At 45.0% G+C, this 20,180-nt stretch overlaps 1 protein-coding gene across 1 annotated transcript in view; it reads left to right on the top strand.

The window, feature by feature from the left end:
- Nucleotides 1-20,180, top strand: part of myo10 (myosin X) — a 135,051-nt gene that overhangs the window by 44,828 nt on the left and 70,043 nt on the right. Inside the window, exon 3 of the mRNA XM_040143446.1 lies at nucleotides 7,473-7,631. Within this exon, the coding sequence (XP_039999380.1) occupies nucleotides 7,473-7,631 (159 nt within the window). The remainder of the gene's footprint in view (nucleotides 1-7,472; nucleotides 7,632-20,180) is intronic.

The following is a 20,180-nucleotide window of genomic DNA, read 5'->3' as shown; positions in this document are numbered from 1 at the left end:
GATGATGATGATGACGGGGGGGGGGCGCAGGGTTACCTGTTCAAGTCTCTGACAGAGAGAGCGAGGGGCAGCGAGGGTGGTGAGAGGGCTCAGTTTCCCCTCCTAACGACGGATAATGGAGAGTTTCTTTCCTCCTCCCCTAACAAACTGATTACTGACATGAAAGTCAGAGTCATTATTAAATGTTATTGAAGCGATTAGCTGCCTGCAGCCTTTTGGTTCTCTTCTCAAAGAGCTGGTTTTATGCCTAAAGGGACTCCAGGCTGGGTAACGAGAGTTTTAGGTCTGAGCTCTGTTTTCTTAAGGCTGCAGGGGGACAACTCAACCGGTGTCACATGAAATCACAAGTTACAGGGGAAAAAAATGTAGACAAACAGAAATTCAGACTAAAACCAACAAAAACAAAGTACAACCAGACTAGGCTCTCAGTTGCCAAGGCCAATGTGAAAAAACCTACACCAGACTTCAGAGGAAAAAATTCAAATTCATTGTAAATGATCCAGATCTGAGCCAAAAGCTAATGGGTTCTTCCCTGGCCCCTGCCACATCCCTCCACCATGTTCGGTGGAAATCAGCTCAGCATTTTTTTGGGGGGGCGTAATCCTGCTGACAGACAAACCAACAAACAGACTCTGGTGAAAACAGAACCTCCTTGGTGGACGTAATAACAAAAGAATAACAAAAATTCTGATATACAACCAGGATACGCAAAAAAACAAAAACAAAAAAAAAAACAGATCTACAAACTATTGAATCATCAACTTCATACGTAAAAGAAAGTTAACAAATGAACAACTTTGGAAAAATCGAGTTAAGAATCTGGATCTGCTAACTGATACACTGACAAATTTGGGCTTTTGTTGAAAGAAAACAGACAAATTCACATATAAACTAATATCTAACAGTTAAAAAAAAATACTAGTGATCAATGGCTGAAGTGCAAAATTGCCATTATAAGCCATCTAAAATCGGTACTAGTTAAACCCTTCCTCAGTTTCCCCTTTTTAGTTCCTCAGGATCAGAATCATCTAAGTGCCTGAACCTAGATGTCAATTCGCTTTCCTGATCCGTTTAAGCAAGAGCAACAAACCTTATCCTGAACTGATCCTGGAGCAGAGCCTGTTCGTGCGAGCGTGCGGCAGTAGTTTCCCACCTCCTGCGCAGCCATGCTGTCTAATGGCTTTGTTTCTCAGAGATTTACTCCTGTTAGCATCTGTCGCTAGGCTCGGCGTCCGGGGCCCCAGAGCTTTGTTTTTGAGGCGCGGAGGCCCTCCTCGTCTCCACAAAGACAACTGGACCAATTAGAAACCTAATTAGGTCAAAGTCTGAAAACAACCTGTCTCTGCACCGAAGGCCTCCTGGGACAGCGGTAATACTGTCCATGGCTGTTTTCTTTTCTTTTCTTTTTGTTCTTCATTATGGCCTCGCAGCCATTTGGGAGTCTTGGGACTTCGCAATGGGACTTGAGACTACGGCATATTGTGATGTTTTAGGCAGTGGTGAGCTTCCAACTGTGTGGCAACAGTTTGTGTTTGTTCCTCTGCTGCTTCAACGACGACAACACCCCCATGCACAAAGCCAGGTCCGTAAAGAACTAGTTTTCTCGGTTTGGTGCGAAAAGACCTCGACTGACCTCGACTATGCTGGACCAGCACCTCAGGGATAAACTGACATGTCGTGTCGGGGTGGGTGGTTGAGCTTACAAAGCTTGGGTGTTGATGCCACAGCCCGGGGCTCATGTCTTTAATCCCACGTGTTGATGGGTTTAGGCCACTACAACACTTGGTTAAGGGTAATAAAAGAAAGTAGTTTTGGGTAAATCCTGAAAAAGTCAGTGTGAGTTAGTGTTGAATTGAAAGGAACAGTTTGACATTTTGGGAAACGTGATTGTTTCCTTTCCTACCGAGAGCCACTGCCGAAGTCACTGCTCCCAGTCAAATAGCTCCATCGCGTTACATTTTTCGTAGTAACATGTCGGTTGTTGTTTTAATTGAACAAAGGAGAGACGGGTTAACCGGTGAGTTTCGGAGGTGCTGGTATGTAGGTGTTGTTGGCGTTGGACAGAGCCGTGCTCACGGTTCCCCCCCCGCTTCGAGTCTCTGTGCTGAGCTAAGCTAAGCGTCTGCTAGCCGCTGTAGCTGAGAGATATCAACATTTCCCAAAATGTTGATCTGCTCCTTTAACCTCGACCAAGTGCTAAAACCCCTCAATCATTCCGTAGTTAGTGGGAGCGAGTACTGCAGGAAAAAAAATTAAAGGTGCTTAGAGTGAGTAGTTTGCAAATACTAAAAAAAAACAAAAATCACACAGGCTTGCTATGCTTTCCTCTCAAAACGCGCTTGATAATGCTAATTTAGCTGTATATGATTTTTTATTTATTTGTTTTTTTTGTCAGGTAAATTACTGAATCAGAGAATCGACTAAGAGATTTTTTTTTTCAACTCGACAGAAGAGTATAGTTGAACCGAGTCCCGGTGCAACAGGAACAGGTTGACAGGTGAAGGTATCCAGCCGCTTACAGACAGGTGAAGGTGTGTTCACAGGCGCTAACCGCCCTTTCCGTTACTTCAGGATTGACTGTTGACTGTAAACGGTGCTTCCACTGGATTAGTCTATCGAGTCATCTATCTCCCTGCCCCTTAGTGGATAGACATAGTTTGGTCGGTAGAACCGCGTATCTCATTTCCTAAAGACGTTCGAGACCAGTCCAGGTTAGAGTAACAGAGTTTATTACAAGGACGCCTGGACGAGGTCATTTGTGAAAACACTGATGTTATGATGACCAGGGATCCATAAGCTTTCTTTTCTCTTTAGTTTAGCTCAGTCTTGTTAACGCAGCGTTAATGGTGCCTTCATAGAAAAGACTCGATCGCATTTCGTGCGTCTTAAAGACGTTTCTGTGACGTTCAGTTTTCCCCTGAAGCGTCACTTAGGCAGGAATGTGAAAAATGAGGCCTGGCAGGATGCTGGGATTTTGGGTGTTAATATGTGTATATGTGTGTGTTGTGTTGTGTGTGTGTGTGTGGGGGGGGGGTCAGATGTGACTGACTCCCAGGACAGAGACTGGCTTTGTTCGGGAACGGTCGCCCTGAGCTGCTCGGTCGCAGCGGGTCGCCGACCAACCCCAGAGTTCAGTGTGTGTGTTCCCGTTTTGAGACGTTTAGCTGATGGTCCTACCGTTTTATTTTTATTCTTGGTAAGAGTCACAATGGTTCATGTGCGAACCAGATTATCAGTTATTCACAGAAGGAGAAAGAGCCACAAAGAATGAGGTCAGAAGACCAAAATTCATCACCAGTGTTGAAATGTTATGCTTGAGACTGGACGTGAGCAATGAGCCTTTTAAGGGGTTATTGTCTCTAGATTGTCTCTCTTCTGCATCTCTAGAGTCTGTCAGCTTTTCATTTCAACAAAAGAAAAAAGCCGGAACACGGAACTAGAGAAGTGATGTTGTTAAAGTACACAGGATCAAAAATAAAAATGAAATATGGGGCATTTTGGCTTCACTGAAAAATGATGAAAATGAAACAGGCTGGGAAGGGATCGCTCTGCGGTTGAAAATGAGCTCCTACAACTTGTGACGAGGGGGTCGCGAGCAGACATTGTTCTGCTTAAATGCTCCCAGCCGAGCGGTTAGAAGCTATCAAAGACCTGCTTGTGTGTGTTCGTGTGTTACTGGATATTTTTCTGTAGAGCTGCCGTTTGTGGAAAAGGCTGAGACAGCACCGGGCTTGGCCGCTCTCCTCTTTCTGCCCAGAAGCCAACGTGGTTAGAGTTTGACAGCGTCGTACCTCGCTTGAAGAATTGCAGTGGGTAGTCAGACAGTGAGGACGGCTTACATCTCCACGGCCAAGAAAACTCCTCCAAAACACTGACTAACTGAGGTTTGATCATTCTGTTGAGAAATGTCCTTTCTTCTGACAGATCATTACTTTGAGAAGCCCCCCCCCCAGTGATGCCTGTGGGTCTTCCTGTAGGCTGCAGACCTCCTGCAGAGCGACGATAATTTGAGATCTGCTCTTAATTAACCTCCCTGACTCTTCCTTTTCCACCAACTGGACCAGCATGTGTTCTGAAAAGTTGACTAATGCTGATCTTTCAGGAGGAATTTGCGGGGAGAAGCACTGCAACGGTGTGAAAGTTCAGCCTGCTTGTGTTTAAGACGTTTTCCTCTCCAGGTTCTTGCATTTTTGTTCTATTTGGATTTTTGTTGCTCGGCATTCAATGCTGTCGCAGTTCATCAGAGTCTGAGAGGCATCTTTTTTTGCATTTGGATTTCTTTTTCATAGTTCCTCTGTTTACTTTAGATGAGACTGCAAAGTCAAATACTTTCTTGGAGGCTTTTTAACTCCTGATAAGAGTGTATAGTCTACTTGATACTGACGCTAAAGTTGTGGCTTGTGGAAAATATTTAGACTAAAATCTGAACTCCTCATCACGGACCTTCACCTTTTACAGAGGCAAATCTTCTTGAAAGGACAACTCTACCTTAAAACATCTCGGGCAGAGAACAGAACTCAGGAAAAAAGCCGCTTCTTGAGCTGCATGTTGCTTTTCAGGCCGGTTTTCTCTTTGTCACAACCAGATATTTCATTGAATTTCCGCCTTATCGTTTCAGGCTGCTTTTATTAAGGTGGTATTTATCTTTGTAGATATGGTACAGTAGACAATAGATAGGTGTGTCTCTGGCTGGTCAGATGAATGCCCAGATTTTAGTTTGCACGCAAACAAGGCTTGATATAATGCACGGGGTGAGGGTTGGGTATTTGTTTCTCGAGTATTAAACTTCAGCTTGTCAGCTTGGCTGCTGAAGTGGGAAATAAACTGTGGATTTCAGCTTCACCAGCAAAGGGGCTTGATTGAAACGGTCTCTCTAAATCCTCCGTTTTGCACCAGCATTCAAGATTCACGTGTGAAGAAAGACATGGGAAATTCACAGAATTTCTACACTTACAGTAGCAGAAAATGGACTAAAATGCAATGCAGGATTCAGTACACTCTGGGTTTTGAATAAAGGATACGACTGAACTGGAAAACTATTGTTTTTTGAGCCGTCTCTAATTTGATTTTCCACCTGTACTGTATGTAGGACACATGACCTGACCTGTTGTTGGAAGGTGCAGACGGGTGAGAAATTAAAGGAAAAACCTGGAAAAACGGCAGGAGAAGCAGGAGGACAATGTCCCCATCCATAGGACACGGGGGGCGAAACACCACATGGGGGGAGGTCTTTTGGAAGAACGGTGTCCATCCCTCCAGCAGAGTCCAGAGACTTGAAGCTGTTCTGGCGGCTCGTGGTGGCCCAACACCTCTCTGACACACTTTATTTTGGCTTTTCTTTTGATTTGTCACCTGTCTGTGTGTTAAAAATAAAGTTCAACAGGCCACGACGCAATATCACAGACAGTGTAAAAGGATCTGAGGCTGGAGTGATCTTTGAAGCAGTTATCACTCGTTTTGACTCGTCGCTGTGGGACAAATGCTACGCGCAGAGTTTTGTCTTGAAAGGCTCTTCAGCCTTGTCCTCAGACGCAGATGGTAGGCAGCCGTCTGCCGAAACCCTCCTCCGGCTCCCGACTTGTGCTCTCCACCAGCCCAGGGTCATGTTTACCTCAGCTATCTGCCATATGCCACACCTGCCGAGGGAAAAATGATTGGAGGACCACATTTATCTGATGGCTGGAATTAATTTAGCCGTGTGGACTGAACACAATTTTTCAGTTCAATTCATCTTTATTTATACAGCAGCCAGATCATAACAGGGGTTATCTCAGGTCACTTTTCTTGTAGCGCAGGTCTAGACCGGACTCGTTGTAGCTACGTTTACAGAGACCCAGCGTTTCCTCAAGGAAAAACCCCCCTTTTAACTGGTAGAAGCCTTGAACAGAACCCGGCTCATGGTGGGGGGGGGGTCTACCATCAGAAGCACCATCATAAAGTGAGATTTTATATCCAGTATAAGTACAGTATAGCTGTTGTTGGGTTAAAATATTCTCACAGTAAAATGTAGATGTATTAGAAAATCTGAAAATGCTTGAGCTCAGTGACACAACCACTTTTTTATCTAAAGAGATTTAGAGCTTTTGTCCTTCCATCCTTTCTTTCTTCCGTTATCTCCCATGTTCTCGCTGCTTTTCGTATTTATTTCTCCTCCGTTTTCATTCCTTCCCTTCTTCCTCCCTTTCGTTTCTCTCTTCCGTCTGCCCTCTGTTTTATCATCCTTCTCTCCTTCTTTTGTTTGCTCACTAAGTAAAACAAGCAATGCCACCTCCGCCCGGCTTCACTCTGGTGTACATTTCAACCGCTGATTTATTTTTATCACTCCGAGTTTTGACCCTCTTTAAACATTTGCCCTTAATCGTCCGCTGACCTCCCCGGGTTGTGTCCTCTTTCCAGGCTTCCTGCCACACTTGGCGCCCCTTCGGTAACGTGAGGTCAAATCTGTCAGTCAGGATGTTCCCTGCTGTGAATCATACAGTTGCACTGCCTGACCAGTCGGTCGGACACTGTGAGGCTGTGAGCATCAACAGCTCAGGTGCCTGACTTGATGATTCCTGTCAAAGATTCACCATCTAGCAGTAAATCTTCCCCAGAGCTGCGGGATATTGAAAACAACACCTGAACCTCTGCTCAATTTTATGATCTATTAGCCGAAAAAACAAAAAGGAAAAAAAAAGTATCTGGTTTTCATTATTCTTAACATCCAAAATATCTGGTAATATTCGGGAAAAAAACAAAAACAAGTTCTCCGTCTCGGTCCAGTGTCTTTTCCCAGCTGTTTTCTATTACGCATCATAATTACTGTGAGACGAAAATATGCGGTGCAAATGTTTGCATTGTTTGCTCTGTGATCTTGGAGTCTGGGGAGTCTCTGCTCATGGCAGTTCATCCCTGATAGGAGGTAACCGAGGGATATTAATCTTGGGAGTTTACCAAGTTGATGCTGGTCAGGTAAATCTTTTTGGTACCTCAGGGCTTCAGGGGGGTTGAGTTCTCTCTTACCTTTATGAAAAAGCTGTCTGGGGGTCTTGACTTTATCTGTTCTGGGGCGGCTCACTCGCTCGTAAACGAGCCAAACAGAGGAGAAAGCCGAACGTGAAAATAAAGATGTAAAACCTGTGGTAGAGAACTGGCAGTTCGGCCTCGACCCCTCCAAAGACGTGAAACGCACCTCGGGAAACTGCTCTGGTGTAAGGTTGAAAGTTCCCTGTGGTTTTGAGATGAGTACTGTTGGGGAATACATCACTGTCAAACGTGAGAAAACTGTGATTTTGTCTTTATGTAACTGAATAATTAAGGCCTGATTCAGACGTATGGTTAATTTTAAGCATAAGTTAAACTATTATATTAAAACCACACAGAAGCATTCGATTCTCTGTTTTCCAGCATATCCGCTCATCAGCTATGATACATTCGAGAAGAGTGTTTTCTTTTTTCTTTACGTTTCCATCTTTCTCCGTTCTCTAATCCAGGTGTACACCTACAAGCAGAATGCACTCACCAGGCAGAAGGTGCAGCCCATGCACCACAGCAGCATCAGAGGGGTGGAGGACATGGCCACGCTGGAGGACCTTCACGACGGTGCCATCATGCACAACCTCTTCCTGCGCTACCAGCAGAGACACATCTACGTAAGTGTCATGGAAGTTTTGTCACGCTTGATTTTGACTCTTGACCGTCGCTCGGGAAAAAAAAACAACAACACGAGTGAAGCAGTTGCAATTTAACCGACTCGGAAAGAAAGAGATGACAAACCAGCAGTGGCTCTCACAACATCTTGCGGGCAATCCAGAGGTAATGGAAAGAGTCACCTCATTTCTGGATAATTATTTTGAGCATTTTATTCACAGTACATTTAACAGGCTTAAGGAAAAAGACGAAAAAGTAGATACAAAACAAGGAGTAAAAAGGGGAAAAGAGAAAACAATAAAGCAATAAATACATAAAATAAGAGACGATGAAATAAATAAAATACAATTTTATAAAATGTAAGAAAAAGAAATAAGTGAATATCGCCTTCAACTTCATCCACAATTTTACATAAATGCTGTGTCAACGTCCACAGAAAGCAGGACCTTAAAGGGCTAAAACAGACCGTTTCTACAGAAGCATCTGTAAAACTCACCATCGAGCTTTATGACATGTGTCAGTACAGATGAAGTTTTGCAATACTGTCCACAACAATAGAGAGATTTTTCATTTGAGTTTAAGATTTTTTAAAAAGAATAAGAGAGAAAATTGGGAGGAAATGGGTAATTGGCCTCCTGTTGACCTGTGAGTTCATATACCGGCATCAGGTGCACAGCACAGCCTCAGGTAACGTCAAGGTCGTACAGGTCATCCAGTTCTGATGCGTAGGTTAAGTGCCTCTTGATCTGGTTTAGCATCATAAAGCATCCTTGATGTCAGGATCAGCACTGGGAAAAAAATGGAAAACCATGAGATCTGAGGCAAGTGAGGAGAAAAATCTGAGAGGAGCTGTGACACCAAAACCCAAAACAAGCTCCCTTGTATCTGCAGTATCAGATTCTCGCCGGGCACACGGCCTTCTCTTACAAGCCCTCCGCAGGAATCTGCCGTGATAGGCTGAGGTTGCTCACTGGTTACGCATCAGCAGAGATAGGCGTCCAGACGCAGACAGATAAAAGGGAGGGAAGGCTCGGTTGGACAGCTCGCCTCTGCTCCCAGTCGCCGCGGAGAAACGGGGACGGGAAGGCGCTCGTGACGTGAACGTGAGACTTTCCGTCAGAGATTTCGTTTGGTCTGCAGCGATCACAGTCACGTTTCCTGGGAATACCCAGCGGCACTGGTGGGAAATAGATGCGTGAAGTTGATTGAAAGGTTTTTTTTTTAACTGTGCCGAGTAAAATACACATGGAACTGGAAACATGTTGAGACGCAGCAGGTTCTTCATGAGTGGGTTCACAAAATACAAACCTGTTCAACTGCTCTTTTCTGTTTGTAATGTTGCAACATGATGCCACATTAATTAAACAGAGATTTTTTTTTTTTTTTTGGCCTTTCTACATTGAAAAACCCCTTTTTAGAGGGATGTTTTTTAGCCAAAACTTCAAAATAAGATAATTTTACCATTGAAATAAATATATTAACCTATAAAGTTCATTCTAGATACATTTGTGTTGAGTATGTCTGTGTCTATGTCCTTCACATAAGCACATCTAAGAAAAAGCACCTCACTAGTACTGATCAGTAGCAGCAGCAACGGTAATGACGGTAATGAAAAAGTCTCAGCGTAGTTGTTATCAGTTCTTCAGGTTTTATATTTACAACTAATAGACTGACGAATCTGCAACGTTTGGCTTGAAGCAAAAAAATGAAGTAAAAAGTAAAAATTAAGATAAAACAGAGTTAAAAAGGCATCTGTGACATAAAAGTCGTCGTCCAGAGACGGAGGGTAAATGCTTAGAACAGACGGTTTTTAACGTTCTGACAAACACAAGCAAAGGTTTGGAATTAAAATGATTCAGACTGCCATGTGGGGCGAAACGCACCGGTGTCACATGATGCGTCTACGACACCCACACCCATCGTTTTCCGTGTGAGCCCACACGTTGGCACCGTCCTGTCTCCGAGCATCAACACATGTCAGGGCCTCAACGCAGCAGAGACCGCATCGCATTGGCTCCCCAGATTGATCTCCAGATGCCCTGCCCACAGTTGTCGGTATCACGTGCAGTTGATGCAGCGCTAGGTGATGTGGCCAGTGTTCGTGGAACTTTTCTCATGAGCTATATATCGTGGGACGTCTCGTCTCTCTGGATGTCGCAGAAACTGAGCCCGTCCACTCAAGGACTTTCAGGTTCTTGCTACTAGTCCTTCACAGATTCATGCCCAGGGTCATGGTCGTGTTAGAGGACAAGTTTGAGACCTGGCTGAGGCTTTTGGCTCTTTGAAACGTCTTTTAAGCTTCTTTAATTGTCCTCTTTTGCCTTGGTCCTTACTGGGGAAAAAAAAAAAAAAGATGGTTTCTCCATCCACATAAAAAAATAGAGTAAAAGTACATCTCTATTTTGAGCTCTTGTCGCGGTCGAGCCATGAACTATGCCAACAGTCATTTTAGATGCAGCTCCTCTTTACCGCAGGGGGTATAATATTTCTCTCAGCCTGAGCTAAAAATGAGGGTTCAGAAGTCGGTGCCTGATCTTAAATGTTACCGTTTAAGAGGTTTTATGCCAAAAAAGCAACATATATTTTATGTATTAAAAAGAAATGGTTTCCTTGTGTTCTTTATCTAATATTCAAGAGGTACATAGAGAGAACTGTTAAACACATGATACACATTAGTGCAAATATAAAAGCTTCAGATAAATTTAGCTCTGTTCCTGTCAAGTAAATCTGTTCTAATCAGAGAAAACAAATGAAAAATGTTTTTATTTGCTTTTGAAGGGTTTAAAGTACAGTCTGTCTCCGATGTTACCACGACTACGGTGTTTACCAGGTGATGAAAAAACGCAGGTGATAGAACCCAAACAAGGGGAGAGATTTCCGGTCTTTTTGTGTGCTGGTCGTCGGAACAGAGCTGAACGGAGCTCCTTGTCCGGCCAGCCGAGAGCAACACGTTGCCAAGTGAGAGGGAGGAGGATCGGAGTTTCAGCAGCGGCCTCAGTGGGAGTTTGGCGGGAGCTAGTGGGTCCTGGCCCGGCTCTGAGAGCGACCGTCTCGTCCAAGATGTGAGACAGAACAGTTAAGAGCATGTTAGCTTTGGAGACAAAAAAACGCAGTGAATCTGAAAATGGAGAGCATGTAAGAAAAAAACATGTTTTAGACTTAAGTATAACGGGAGATGTAATCATATCATCCTGTGACCTTTGACCCCTTAGTGTCAAGGTCTCTGCTCCACTGGCTTCTAACCCAGTTGTTTTATCACAGTGTGTCTTTCGTCAGTCCTTCAGAAAAGCCGAGACGTGTCTCTGAGGTTTTCTCAGTCAAACAAGTATCTACGTCTGCACCGCACCACCACTTGAACACGCTGTCATTAAAACAGTTATGGTGTTGGCATCTAATCTCTGCAGCTTTGCAGGGGTTTTATTACAGTGCTGATAGACTCACTGGATATTTCTGATGGAGGAATTAAGGCATTAATCAAACTAGATGCGTAAAAAGCACAACCAGTCCAGATAAAAGAACCAACTACGCTATGTGTCAAGCCCTCTACAATCATTCCCATGTGTGTTCGCTGATCCAGATGACCCTGTTTCGTGTCCTTTCGGTTTTATGACGTGACATCGCTGTAGTTAAGGTTCGCTTAGATTCAGGCACAAACAAGACTTTCTTAGGTTCAGGGAAAAGATCGTGGTTTGAGTAGAAATGAGCACTTTGTTACAGCGGTAACTGCTGGGTTAAGGTTACGGAACGATCGCGGTCATTGTAAATAAACTAACGCTGCCTGTCGGTAGGAAAGGAGAAAAGTGTTAGAGTCCCGTGTTTTGTTGTCCCCTCCACCCGACCTCCTCTCCGTGCCGACGCTTTGGCTCTATGACGGCGTCTCCTGACGTCCTCCTCCACTCCCAACAGACAAGAGTCACAATTTCTATGGCCGCTGGAGGGTGCTGCCACTTGCTGGCCTTTGCTGGAATGACCGCTGGCGAACAAAAAATATCGGGCCTTTTTTCCTTGAAAAATGACCTTAAAGGTGCTACACGTAGGTTTTTGTTTTCGCCTATTAACGGTCTAGAAGAAACGTTGCGAGTCCATCATCAGGCTGTCTCAGACATTCGTCCACTCACGCTGGACTGAGCGCAGACCGGACACCACGGAGACTCACTGTCGCGAACTGGTATTGCGGGAAGGGTCGGGGCTAGCTGGCTAGCATGCTAACTTCGGTAGAAGGAAAGAAGTGACGGCAGTAGAAGCAAAAACAAAGTAGAGATTAATTCCACACTGTCCCGCTTTACACGGTGAGCTTATTAGCAAACAAATCGGCTCGGTTCATGCTGAGCCCAGTCAGAGTAGAGGAAACTACGAAACCGTACGGTGTAGAAAACAGAGGAACATGTAGGACAAATGGCTCTCGACCATTACTGTCTCGTTTTGTACTTACGGACTAATGAACCAACCTGACCCAGCACTTTCTCCAGCAAAACAAGCCGGCGACAAAGGCGGCCTTGTGCTTTCTGCACACATTAGCCACAGTAACCTTTGACAAATGCCATCTTGTTACTTTAATCACAACTGAATGCTCCCGTATGGTCGAAATTATCCAATCACTTCATCACAGCTGCCCAATCTCCACCCTGACAGGCCTTTTTTTTTTTTTTACTATCTGGGCCAGAAGTTGCAGAGAGGTAAAATTAGAGGAGAGGTTTTTTGGCGAAGTGGGCCGTGGTAGACCAACGGGGAAGGCTTTGAACACACTGCTGAAGCCAAAGAGCCACCAACAAGCTCTGAAACATCAGGGATCAAATGTCAAACAGGTTGAAGTTATATTTTAAACGGTGGCTCAGATGGTCTCAGGAAAGTTCCAAAAAGTGGATAAATCAATGAGAATAATGCATAAAAATAACCAGATTCAATTCTGAAATTGAAATTGAAACTGCACTGGTACTAATAGCAGGTTGAAGCTTATTTAGGATCATTTTTATTAACTACCTACTGCCCGTAATATGTAGAAAGGAGTGAATATTTGAAGGTGATTTTTAGTCTTCACACCGAGCAGAAGCAGCGATGTTACCGAGTGTAAACGCTTGTGTCATGTAAAGAAAAATAATTGTAGATGAATTCAAATTCTTATTCTAAGGAAGCAGAATTAGAGTTGAACTTTATGTTGTCATCCATCACGGGACGTTAAGGATTTGTCAACTAGGAGCTGTTTTTGCTGTATGTTTATACAGAGTTAGCCTCCCCCGCAATAAATCCGGTTGCATTAGGGCACGAGACGGTGAGATTGGCTGGAGGGTGTAACTTTCGGCATGACTGGAAAACGGCCAGGTGGAGGAGAAAGAGGGAAACAGAAGTAAGGTTAGCGTTGGCTGTGGTTAAGCCGGTAACAAGACCGGAGTCATTTCTCCTTCCCTCCCTTTTTTAAAAACCTGAATTTAAAACTCCTTCCAAAGCCCTTCCCGTTTAGACAGAGGTGGAAGTAATTCGGAGCCTCGGGAACTGTATTTATTGACGTTTGGACCAGAATAGCGAGATCACCGTTGCTCATGCAAGTTTGTGAACAAATCCTGTTTTCCATTTTGGCCTTTAGTTGGCCAGCGGCGATGCTACGGGCAGGATGACGCCCTCGACCTGTAGTTCCCCGAGTGGCAACCTGGCAGCTGTCGCCCTTCACTTAGCACAGCTCGTACGGCTGCTTCAGCAGACATTTCATTCCGCCTCTACAACTCCTGCTGCTGCTACAATTTAAAAGACTGGGTTATGAGTTCAGTTTAGTCAAGTTTATGGAGGGGAAGATTTAATGCACATGGAGCGTTGGAAGCCTCCAGTGTCTGGATTTTGTCACATTGCTGCTCCGCTCATATTTTTTTTTTTCTTTTTTTTTTTTCCTGTCCCCGATGAAAAACGGCTGCTCGTGGACATCGTGGCCTCCACATTCCTGCCAGACATCTTTCCTGACTCTTGACGCGAGCGTTTACTTTTGAGACGTTCCAGAAAAGTGTCGCGGTCTCCGTGTCATTGCCCATGAGTGCGCCTGTTTTTTTTCAAGCGAGGAAAGTCAGTGCCCTGTAAGACACGGGCGAATTAAGACCCTGAAACCTCCGGAGTGACAGTCTCGTCGGGGAATTTTTTGTTTTGGGATGGATACGCATTCCCTGGACGGCGGGAAAACGCACACTTATGGAAGATGACCGCACCGCTGCAGTGACACTCGGGGGGCTGAGTGCGTTCATCTTCGGCTTGTAATAGGAAGGTAGAGGGTTCTACCTAGACATGAAAAGAGACACGCAGTACTAATTAGATGGCCCTTTCTGACCAAGCAGTAGCATCAGCTCTGCGGGTAAAGGTCCCCGCAGTGACGAGCGCGTGAATGCGTGAAGTCGGATGCGTTAGAGCGAGGGGCCCCGCGTCATAACCTGCCAAAGGGGCCCCGAAATTTCTTAAAGCACCCCCGCTGACCTCTGAGAGAATGAAGCGGAGAGAATTAATGAGCTAGCTCTGTGGCAGGAAGTCAACTTTTAATCCCATCACATATTTTATTTTTTGTCTTTACAGGGTAGTAAAGATGTTCTCAAGTGCTTTGAAGAAGCAGCAAGTTCAGGGGGGAAATAATCTACATTTCCAGTTTTCATTTTCCAGTAAAACATGAAGGAAGTTGCAACTGAATAAGAAATATTTCTGTACATCAGGCCGATCGAAGCATTTAATTAAACGTCCCTGAGGACTTGACTTTCCTGACAAGCAGCACTTAACGCAAGCTGACGTGTTTTCTTTTAACCCTTTTCCACCACAGAAACATTTAGGGCCAACAGCTTCATTGCTTTGGGATTTTGACCCTTTTTTTGGGAACATTTCCTACAGACGGGAGCTAGTAACTTGTCTGATGACGATGAGGTGATAGAAATGCTTTAAGAACGAAAACACCGAGTTTTAACAAGTCTGTCAGAACAGAAAGATTCATATTGAATGGAAAACACACAATCACTGCAACAATTGGTATTTTCTTGTGAAGGGTTTCTAGTTTTCACTGTGCGCATCTTTGAGGACACGCAGGCAACTGGAAGAACCTGAAGTGTGTAGTTGGGTTGGTTCCTGGTTGTTTTGCTAGCAAGATTTTTTTTCATTTTAGCCAAACTGTGAGGCTAGCTCGCCTCAGCGCCGCTTTGCTTTAGCGCTGGCATTACAGAGTTGGAATTGGGAATTTAGCCCGGAGGCTACCAGACCGATTTGCGTGTGTGTCTGTGTGTGTGTGTGTGTGTGTGTGTGTGTGTGTGTGTGTGTGTGTGTGTGTGTGTGTGTGTGTGTGTGTGTGTGTGTGTGTGTGTGTGTGTGTGCGTGCGTGCGTGCGTGTGTGTGTGTGTACAGTCTTTAGCTCCTGTGATTGTAACCAGCTGCGCTGTCGACTGGTGGCCTCACTCGTCTCCTCTGTAGATTCCAGTTGTTCGCGTGCACACGCAGACACACACGTGCACGCACACGCACACGCGCACACACACACACACACACACACACACACACACACACACCCCTCCCCCTCTCTCAGGAATCTCTGACCTGTTCTGTACCCCATTACTGTCCCTCTTTCATAAACACACCCTGGCATGCACATCCTCTCGTTTTTCTATCACACGCCCCCCCATCAATATTTTTTCACAGAACAACCCCCCCCCCCATCTCACGGTCTCGCTGTGGGCATTCCACTGTCAACACCACTACTCCTCTCTCTCTCTTGTCCAGGCAGGGGGTCGGTCAATTCACCAACACTTTTTTTGTGTCCTATAGTTTTGACGCGAACATATAGAATAACGTCATCTAATGGCAGAAAAAATTCCTTCTCTGCCTGTTTTGTCTGTTTACGTCTAGAAAAAGCACTTTGGTTGTGAACGCTGGTTAATTGCAGTGACTGTTTTCATTATTTGCACAAGAACTGCACAAGTGCTGTTCTACTAAGAGACACAAAATGAAGAGAAAAACGACTGCAAACCCCACAACCGTGTCATTTGAGTCTCTTTCAGTCTGTGGGTCTTGTTGTTTTTATCTTATCTGTCTGGTACTTGTCATTCTTATGTCTAAATGACCCGGCAACTGATTGGAGATCCAACCGCAATTGTTCTCCATGACAATAAAGCTCTCGTGAATCTGATACGATGACTTCAGACGCGACGTTTTTGGTTTTTTTTTACATTTAACAAAAAAAACCCACCATCTTTACCAGGCCTTAACCGAAGCACTTTCGTTGCGCAAGCCTAACAACAGACGGGACTCTTGTGCGCTTTGTGAGCCCGTCATCTACAACAACCACCTCCTGGCGACTCATTGAAAAATGTAGCGCTTTCATTCATTCAAAAAATGCAATGCTTCTGATCGTGATCCAGCCCGATCGCATTTCCAACAAAACATAATTTCATAGACGACAGGTTTGCCCTGAGACGTGTTGACGGCCTCAAGTAGCGCTTTGATTTATGTGTTTTCTGCTGCTCATTTTTCAGTGGACAGTTTGACCCTTTTGTGTGAGGCCTGTTAAGTGTTTGGACTGATGCATAGTTTTGAGGGGAGGGTGAATTCGTTAGAACACTTAGATGATGATGAATAGTACACGCGCACACACAACCACAGTGGGCTGTAAAGAACGAAACAGCAGATGAAGAAGAGGTATAAGATGTCGGGTTTGAGAAGTTTCGGCTGTGAAAACCCGCAGCAAAGGTATTTAACACAGACTTCCGCAGGCACTTGGGGGGTCCTTGATAATGTAAGAATCCGAGAGAACTGAAACACACCTACGAGTCCGAAAATAAGGGTCACGTGCGGAATAACGGCTGTCTCTCAGCGCCAGAGGAAAAGCCACAAGGCCACAAAAGGTCACACTCTCACGTCCACCGAATACAAAGCGTCACGTCCAGGCAGCACAGCTCCGGCACGTCTCCATCAAGATTTTCATGTCCGTTGCAGCGTTTAGGAAGTAGAGTGTCCTCTAGGGGGGTCGGGTCTTTAGCAGCCACATTCCAGTATTGTTTGGATTTTTCTGTCTTCAAAGCAAACTGAAAGCCTGTTTGCGGCTCATTCACGATCAGTGGGACAAAAGGTAGTGTGCTTCACTCGTTTTCATTACTGTACACGGCACACTGTTTTGTCTTTTCTACCACTTGTATTTCCAGAATAAACTATGTTAGTAGAAGTAAAACTGTAGCATTCCTTCTCCTGCTTCACAGACGGACGGGCCGTAAGTAAACTGTATGTAAAGACCCAGTCGAGAGGCGATAAAATGCATCGGTAAATAGTAAAAGGTTAAAAAGTTTCTAGTCTCAAGTTCATTGTAATGTACTGGATAACAATGCAGACTTCATCACCAGTAATGAAATTCTTGGTCTCAGCTAACTGAGACCAAGAATAAGGGCACAGTAAGTGATAAAATGAACAGTATTTAAATAGTAATTATAAAAGTCTGAAGCACAAAGAAGCGATGTAGTATAAATAATCTACAAAGTATTTACCTGAAGAAAAAAATAAAATAAGAAGAATAATAATAGTGATAGAAGTTAAATCGGCTAAACAATGCAAACAGTAGTTTTTCTTAAGGCTCAAATCATTGTGTAATTTGTTTGCATTTGTGTTACCGTAGTATGTGTGTACGATGTGTGTGCAAGTGTAAATCTCAGCAGTTCAGTAGCCTGATGGCTTGCGGGTAAAAGCTGCCTCTGTACCGCCTGCCGGACGGCACGGGCGTGAAAGGTCTGTGCCCGGCGGCCGAGAGGGTCTGCTGCGCGTTCCCCCTTCGGCGCCGGCTGTAGAGGTCCTGGACGGCTGGCAGCCCCGTCCCGGCGACGCGCTGTGCCGGTCTGACCGCCCTCCGCAGAGCCGCTGCCGTACCAGGCCCTGATGCTGCCGGTCTGGATGCTCGCGGTGGTACACCTGTAGAGGTTGGCGAGTCTACGCTGAGTCCTCCCGGCCGTCGGAGGAATGAGAGCCACACCTGCCTGGTGTTACCAGCTCAGATCCTCACTGATGTTAATCCCCAGGAATCTGAAGCTGCTGAAACTCTCCACTGCTGTTCCCTCGATGCGGACGGGGGCACGGCCCCCCTCCCGTACTCGACGATCAGCTTCCTGGTCTTGCTGACGTTGAGCTGGAGGTTTTTCTCCTGACAACATGGTGTCAGTGCTCGTCAGCGAGTTTGAGGACAGTGCTGGAGCTGTGCGCGGCCGTGCGGTCGGGGGGCGTGAACAGGGAGAACAGCAGTGTGCCGGTCCCTGTTCACCCACGGGAGAACAGGGAGAAGAACATTCATATGTGAATTCCGCACCTCAGAGACCCGAGCTGCTCCAGCAAAAATAGACCCCGGACCACAAAGACAGTGGAGCTGAGAAAAGAGGCACGGGTGAGCTGCAAGAAAAATGCTTTGGTCATGCATCATCGGCTAAAATGTTCCCATAACAGAGTTTTGTCTGGTGGACATTGTGGTTTGGGGTGGGCTTAAGGGTTGATGTTGGACATAATCCGTCAGACACTTTACATTATAAAGTGGATTTGACAGAGGAGACCATGTTCCATCTTCTGTCTCCTACCAACAGTCTCTCTTTTAACCATGACCCTGATCTTTCTCTAACCTCAACCAAGTAGTTTTTGCTGCCTTAAACCGTAGAGCTGGCAGATCAAAAACATACAAGGCATTTTTCGAGGCCGCTCACAAATGATTTAGTTTGTCATTTAAGGACTTGTCAGACGAATAATAATAAAGATCCGGACCGAGCACAGATTAGCGGACGTAGTGGCAAGTAAATGCTTCTTCGTGTTTCACGCAGGATATCAGAAAAGTCACTTCCAAATAACCGTTCGTCCTCCGCTCTGCCAACTGGGTCAGTTTCAGTGCAGAACAGGATCCGTCTTGTGACTCACTCAGCTTATTTTAACAAGTTGCCGTGTCTGCTGCCGGGCTGCTGACAGACTGCGACAGCCAGCTGCTGCTCCACTTTCACAAGCTCTGAACTCACAACTGTGAGGATGGATGTAGGCAGCAGAGGCCTGGAATGTAGACAAAGCCCCCGACTGAAAACAAGGTTGAATGTTCAAAAACAGATTACAAGTGGCCAAACCTAGGCCTGTGAATGATTAACCTGCTAATCACCTCATTTCATTCTTTGCTTTTGTCAAAATAGCCTTGAGAAAAGCAGTTGACGGCCAAACTGCAGGCAGATAACGACAGATAAATGGATGTGGTGTAATAAAGTCCTGCTTCTTGCCTCAAATTCATGCCCCAATATTTGAGAAACTCCAGATGACGCAACCCCTAAAAGGGTCCTTTCTTTTCAGACAGTCTTAGGAGCGAGCAGTAACTTAATACCACTGTCTGCATGAAATAGGGTGGCATGAAAAAAGTTTCTGTTCTGCAAGCGAGTAGAGATGGAGATCAACTGATCTCCGAAAGGCAAAAAGATGAAACATTCTTTTCAACATGTTAGGCAAGATCAGTGTATCATTTTTCTTTTGTACAAGTTTAAAGTGAAAAAAGGAAAAGGAGAACCATACACAAGTTTGTGCACCCCAAGAGATTTAAGCTCTCATAACTTTTACCAAGGCTTCATACCTTAATTAGGCTGTTAGGGCTACGGCTCTTTCACAGTCATCGTTATTAAAAGGCCAAGTGATGCAAATTTCAAAGCTTCATAAATACTCTGCCTCCTCAAACCTTGTCCCAACAATCACTAGCCGTGGGCTCCTCTGAGCAGCTGCCTGGCTCTCTGAATATTAAAATAACTGGTGCCCACAAAGCAGGAGAAGGTCATAAGAAGATAGCAAAGTGTTTTCATGCAGCCGTTTCCTCAGTTTGTAATGTAATTAGGAAATGGCAGTTAAAAAGAATGGTGGAGGTCAAGTTGAGGTCTGGAAGACCAAGAAAACTCTCAGAGAGAACTGCCAGTAAGATTGCTAGCAAGACAAATCAAAATCCCCTTTTGACTGCAGAAGACCTTCAGGAAGATCCAGCAGACTCTGGGGTGGTGGTTCACTGTTCTGCTGTGCAGCGACACCTGCAAATATGACCTTCATGGAAGAGTCATCAGAAGAAAACCTTTCCTGCTTCCTCACCACAAAATCCAGCATCAGAAGTTTGCAAAGGAAAATTTAAACAACCCTGATGCATTTTGGAAACAGGTCCTGTGAATTGATGAAGTGAAAATAGAACTTTTTTTGCCGCAATGAGCAAAAGTATGTTTGGAGAAGGACGGAGCAGAATTTCATGAAGAGGATCCCCCGGCGGATCGGGGGTGGATCGATCATGCTTTGGCCTTGTGTTGCAGCCGGTGGCACGGGGAACATTTCACTGGTAGAGGGAAGAATGGATTCAGTTAAATACCAGCAAATTCAAAGAGCAACCATGAAGCTGAAGGTTAAAAGATGATGGCTTCTGCAACAGGATAATGATCCTAAACACACCTCAAAATCCACAACGGACTACGTCAAGAGGCGCAAGCTGAAGGTTTTACCACGGCCCTCACAGACCCTCGATCTACACATCATCAAAAATCTGTAGGTAGACCTCAAAAGAGCAGGATGCACAAGACGGC

The sequence above is a fragment of the Xiphias gladius genome, chromosome 14 (assembly GCF_016859285.1).
Source record: "Xiphias gladius isolate SHS-SW01 ecotype Sanya breed wild chromosome 14, ASM1685928v1, whole genome shotgun sequence".
NCBI classification, from domain to species: domain Eukaryota; kingdom Metazoa; phylum Chordata; class Actinopteri; order Istiophoriformes; family Xiphiidae; genus Xiphias; species Xiphias gladius.
The sequence above is the reverse complement of the archived record's forward strand: the minus strand, read 5'-3'. Positions and strand labels throughout refer to the sequence as shown.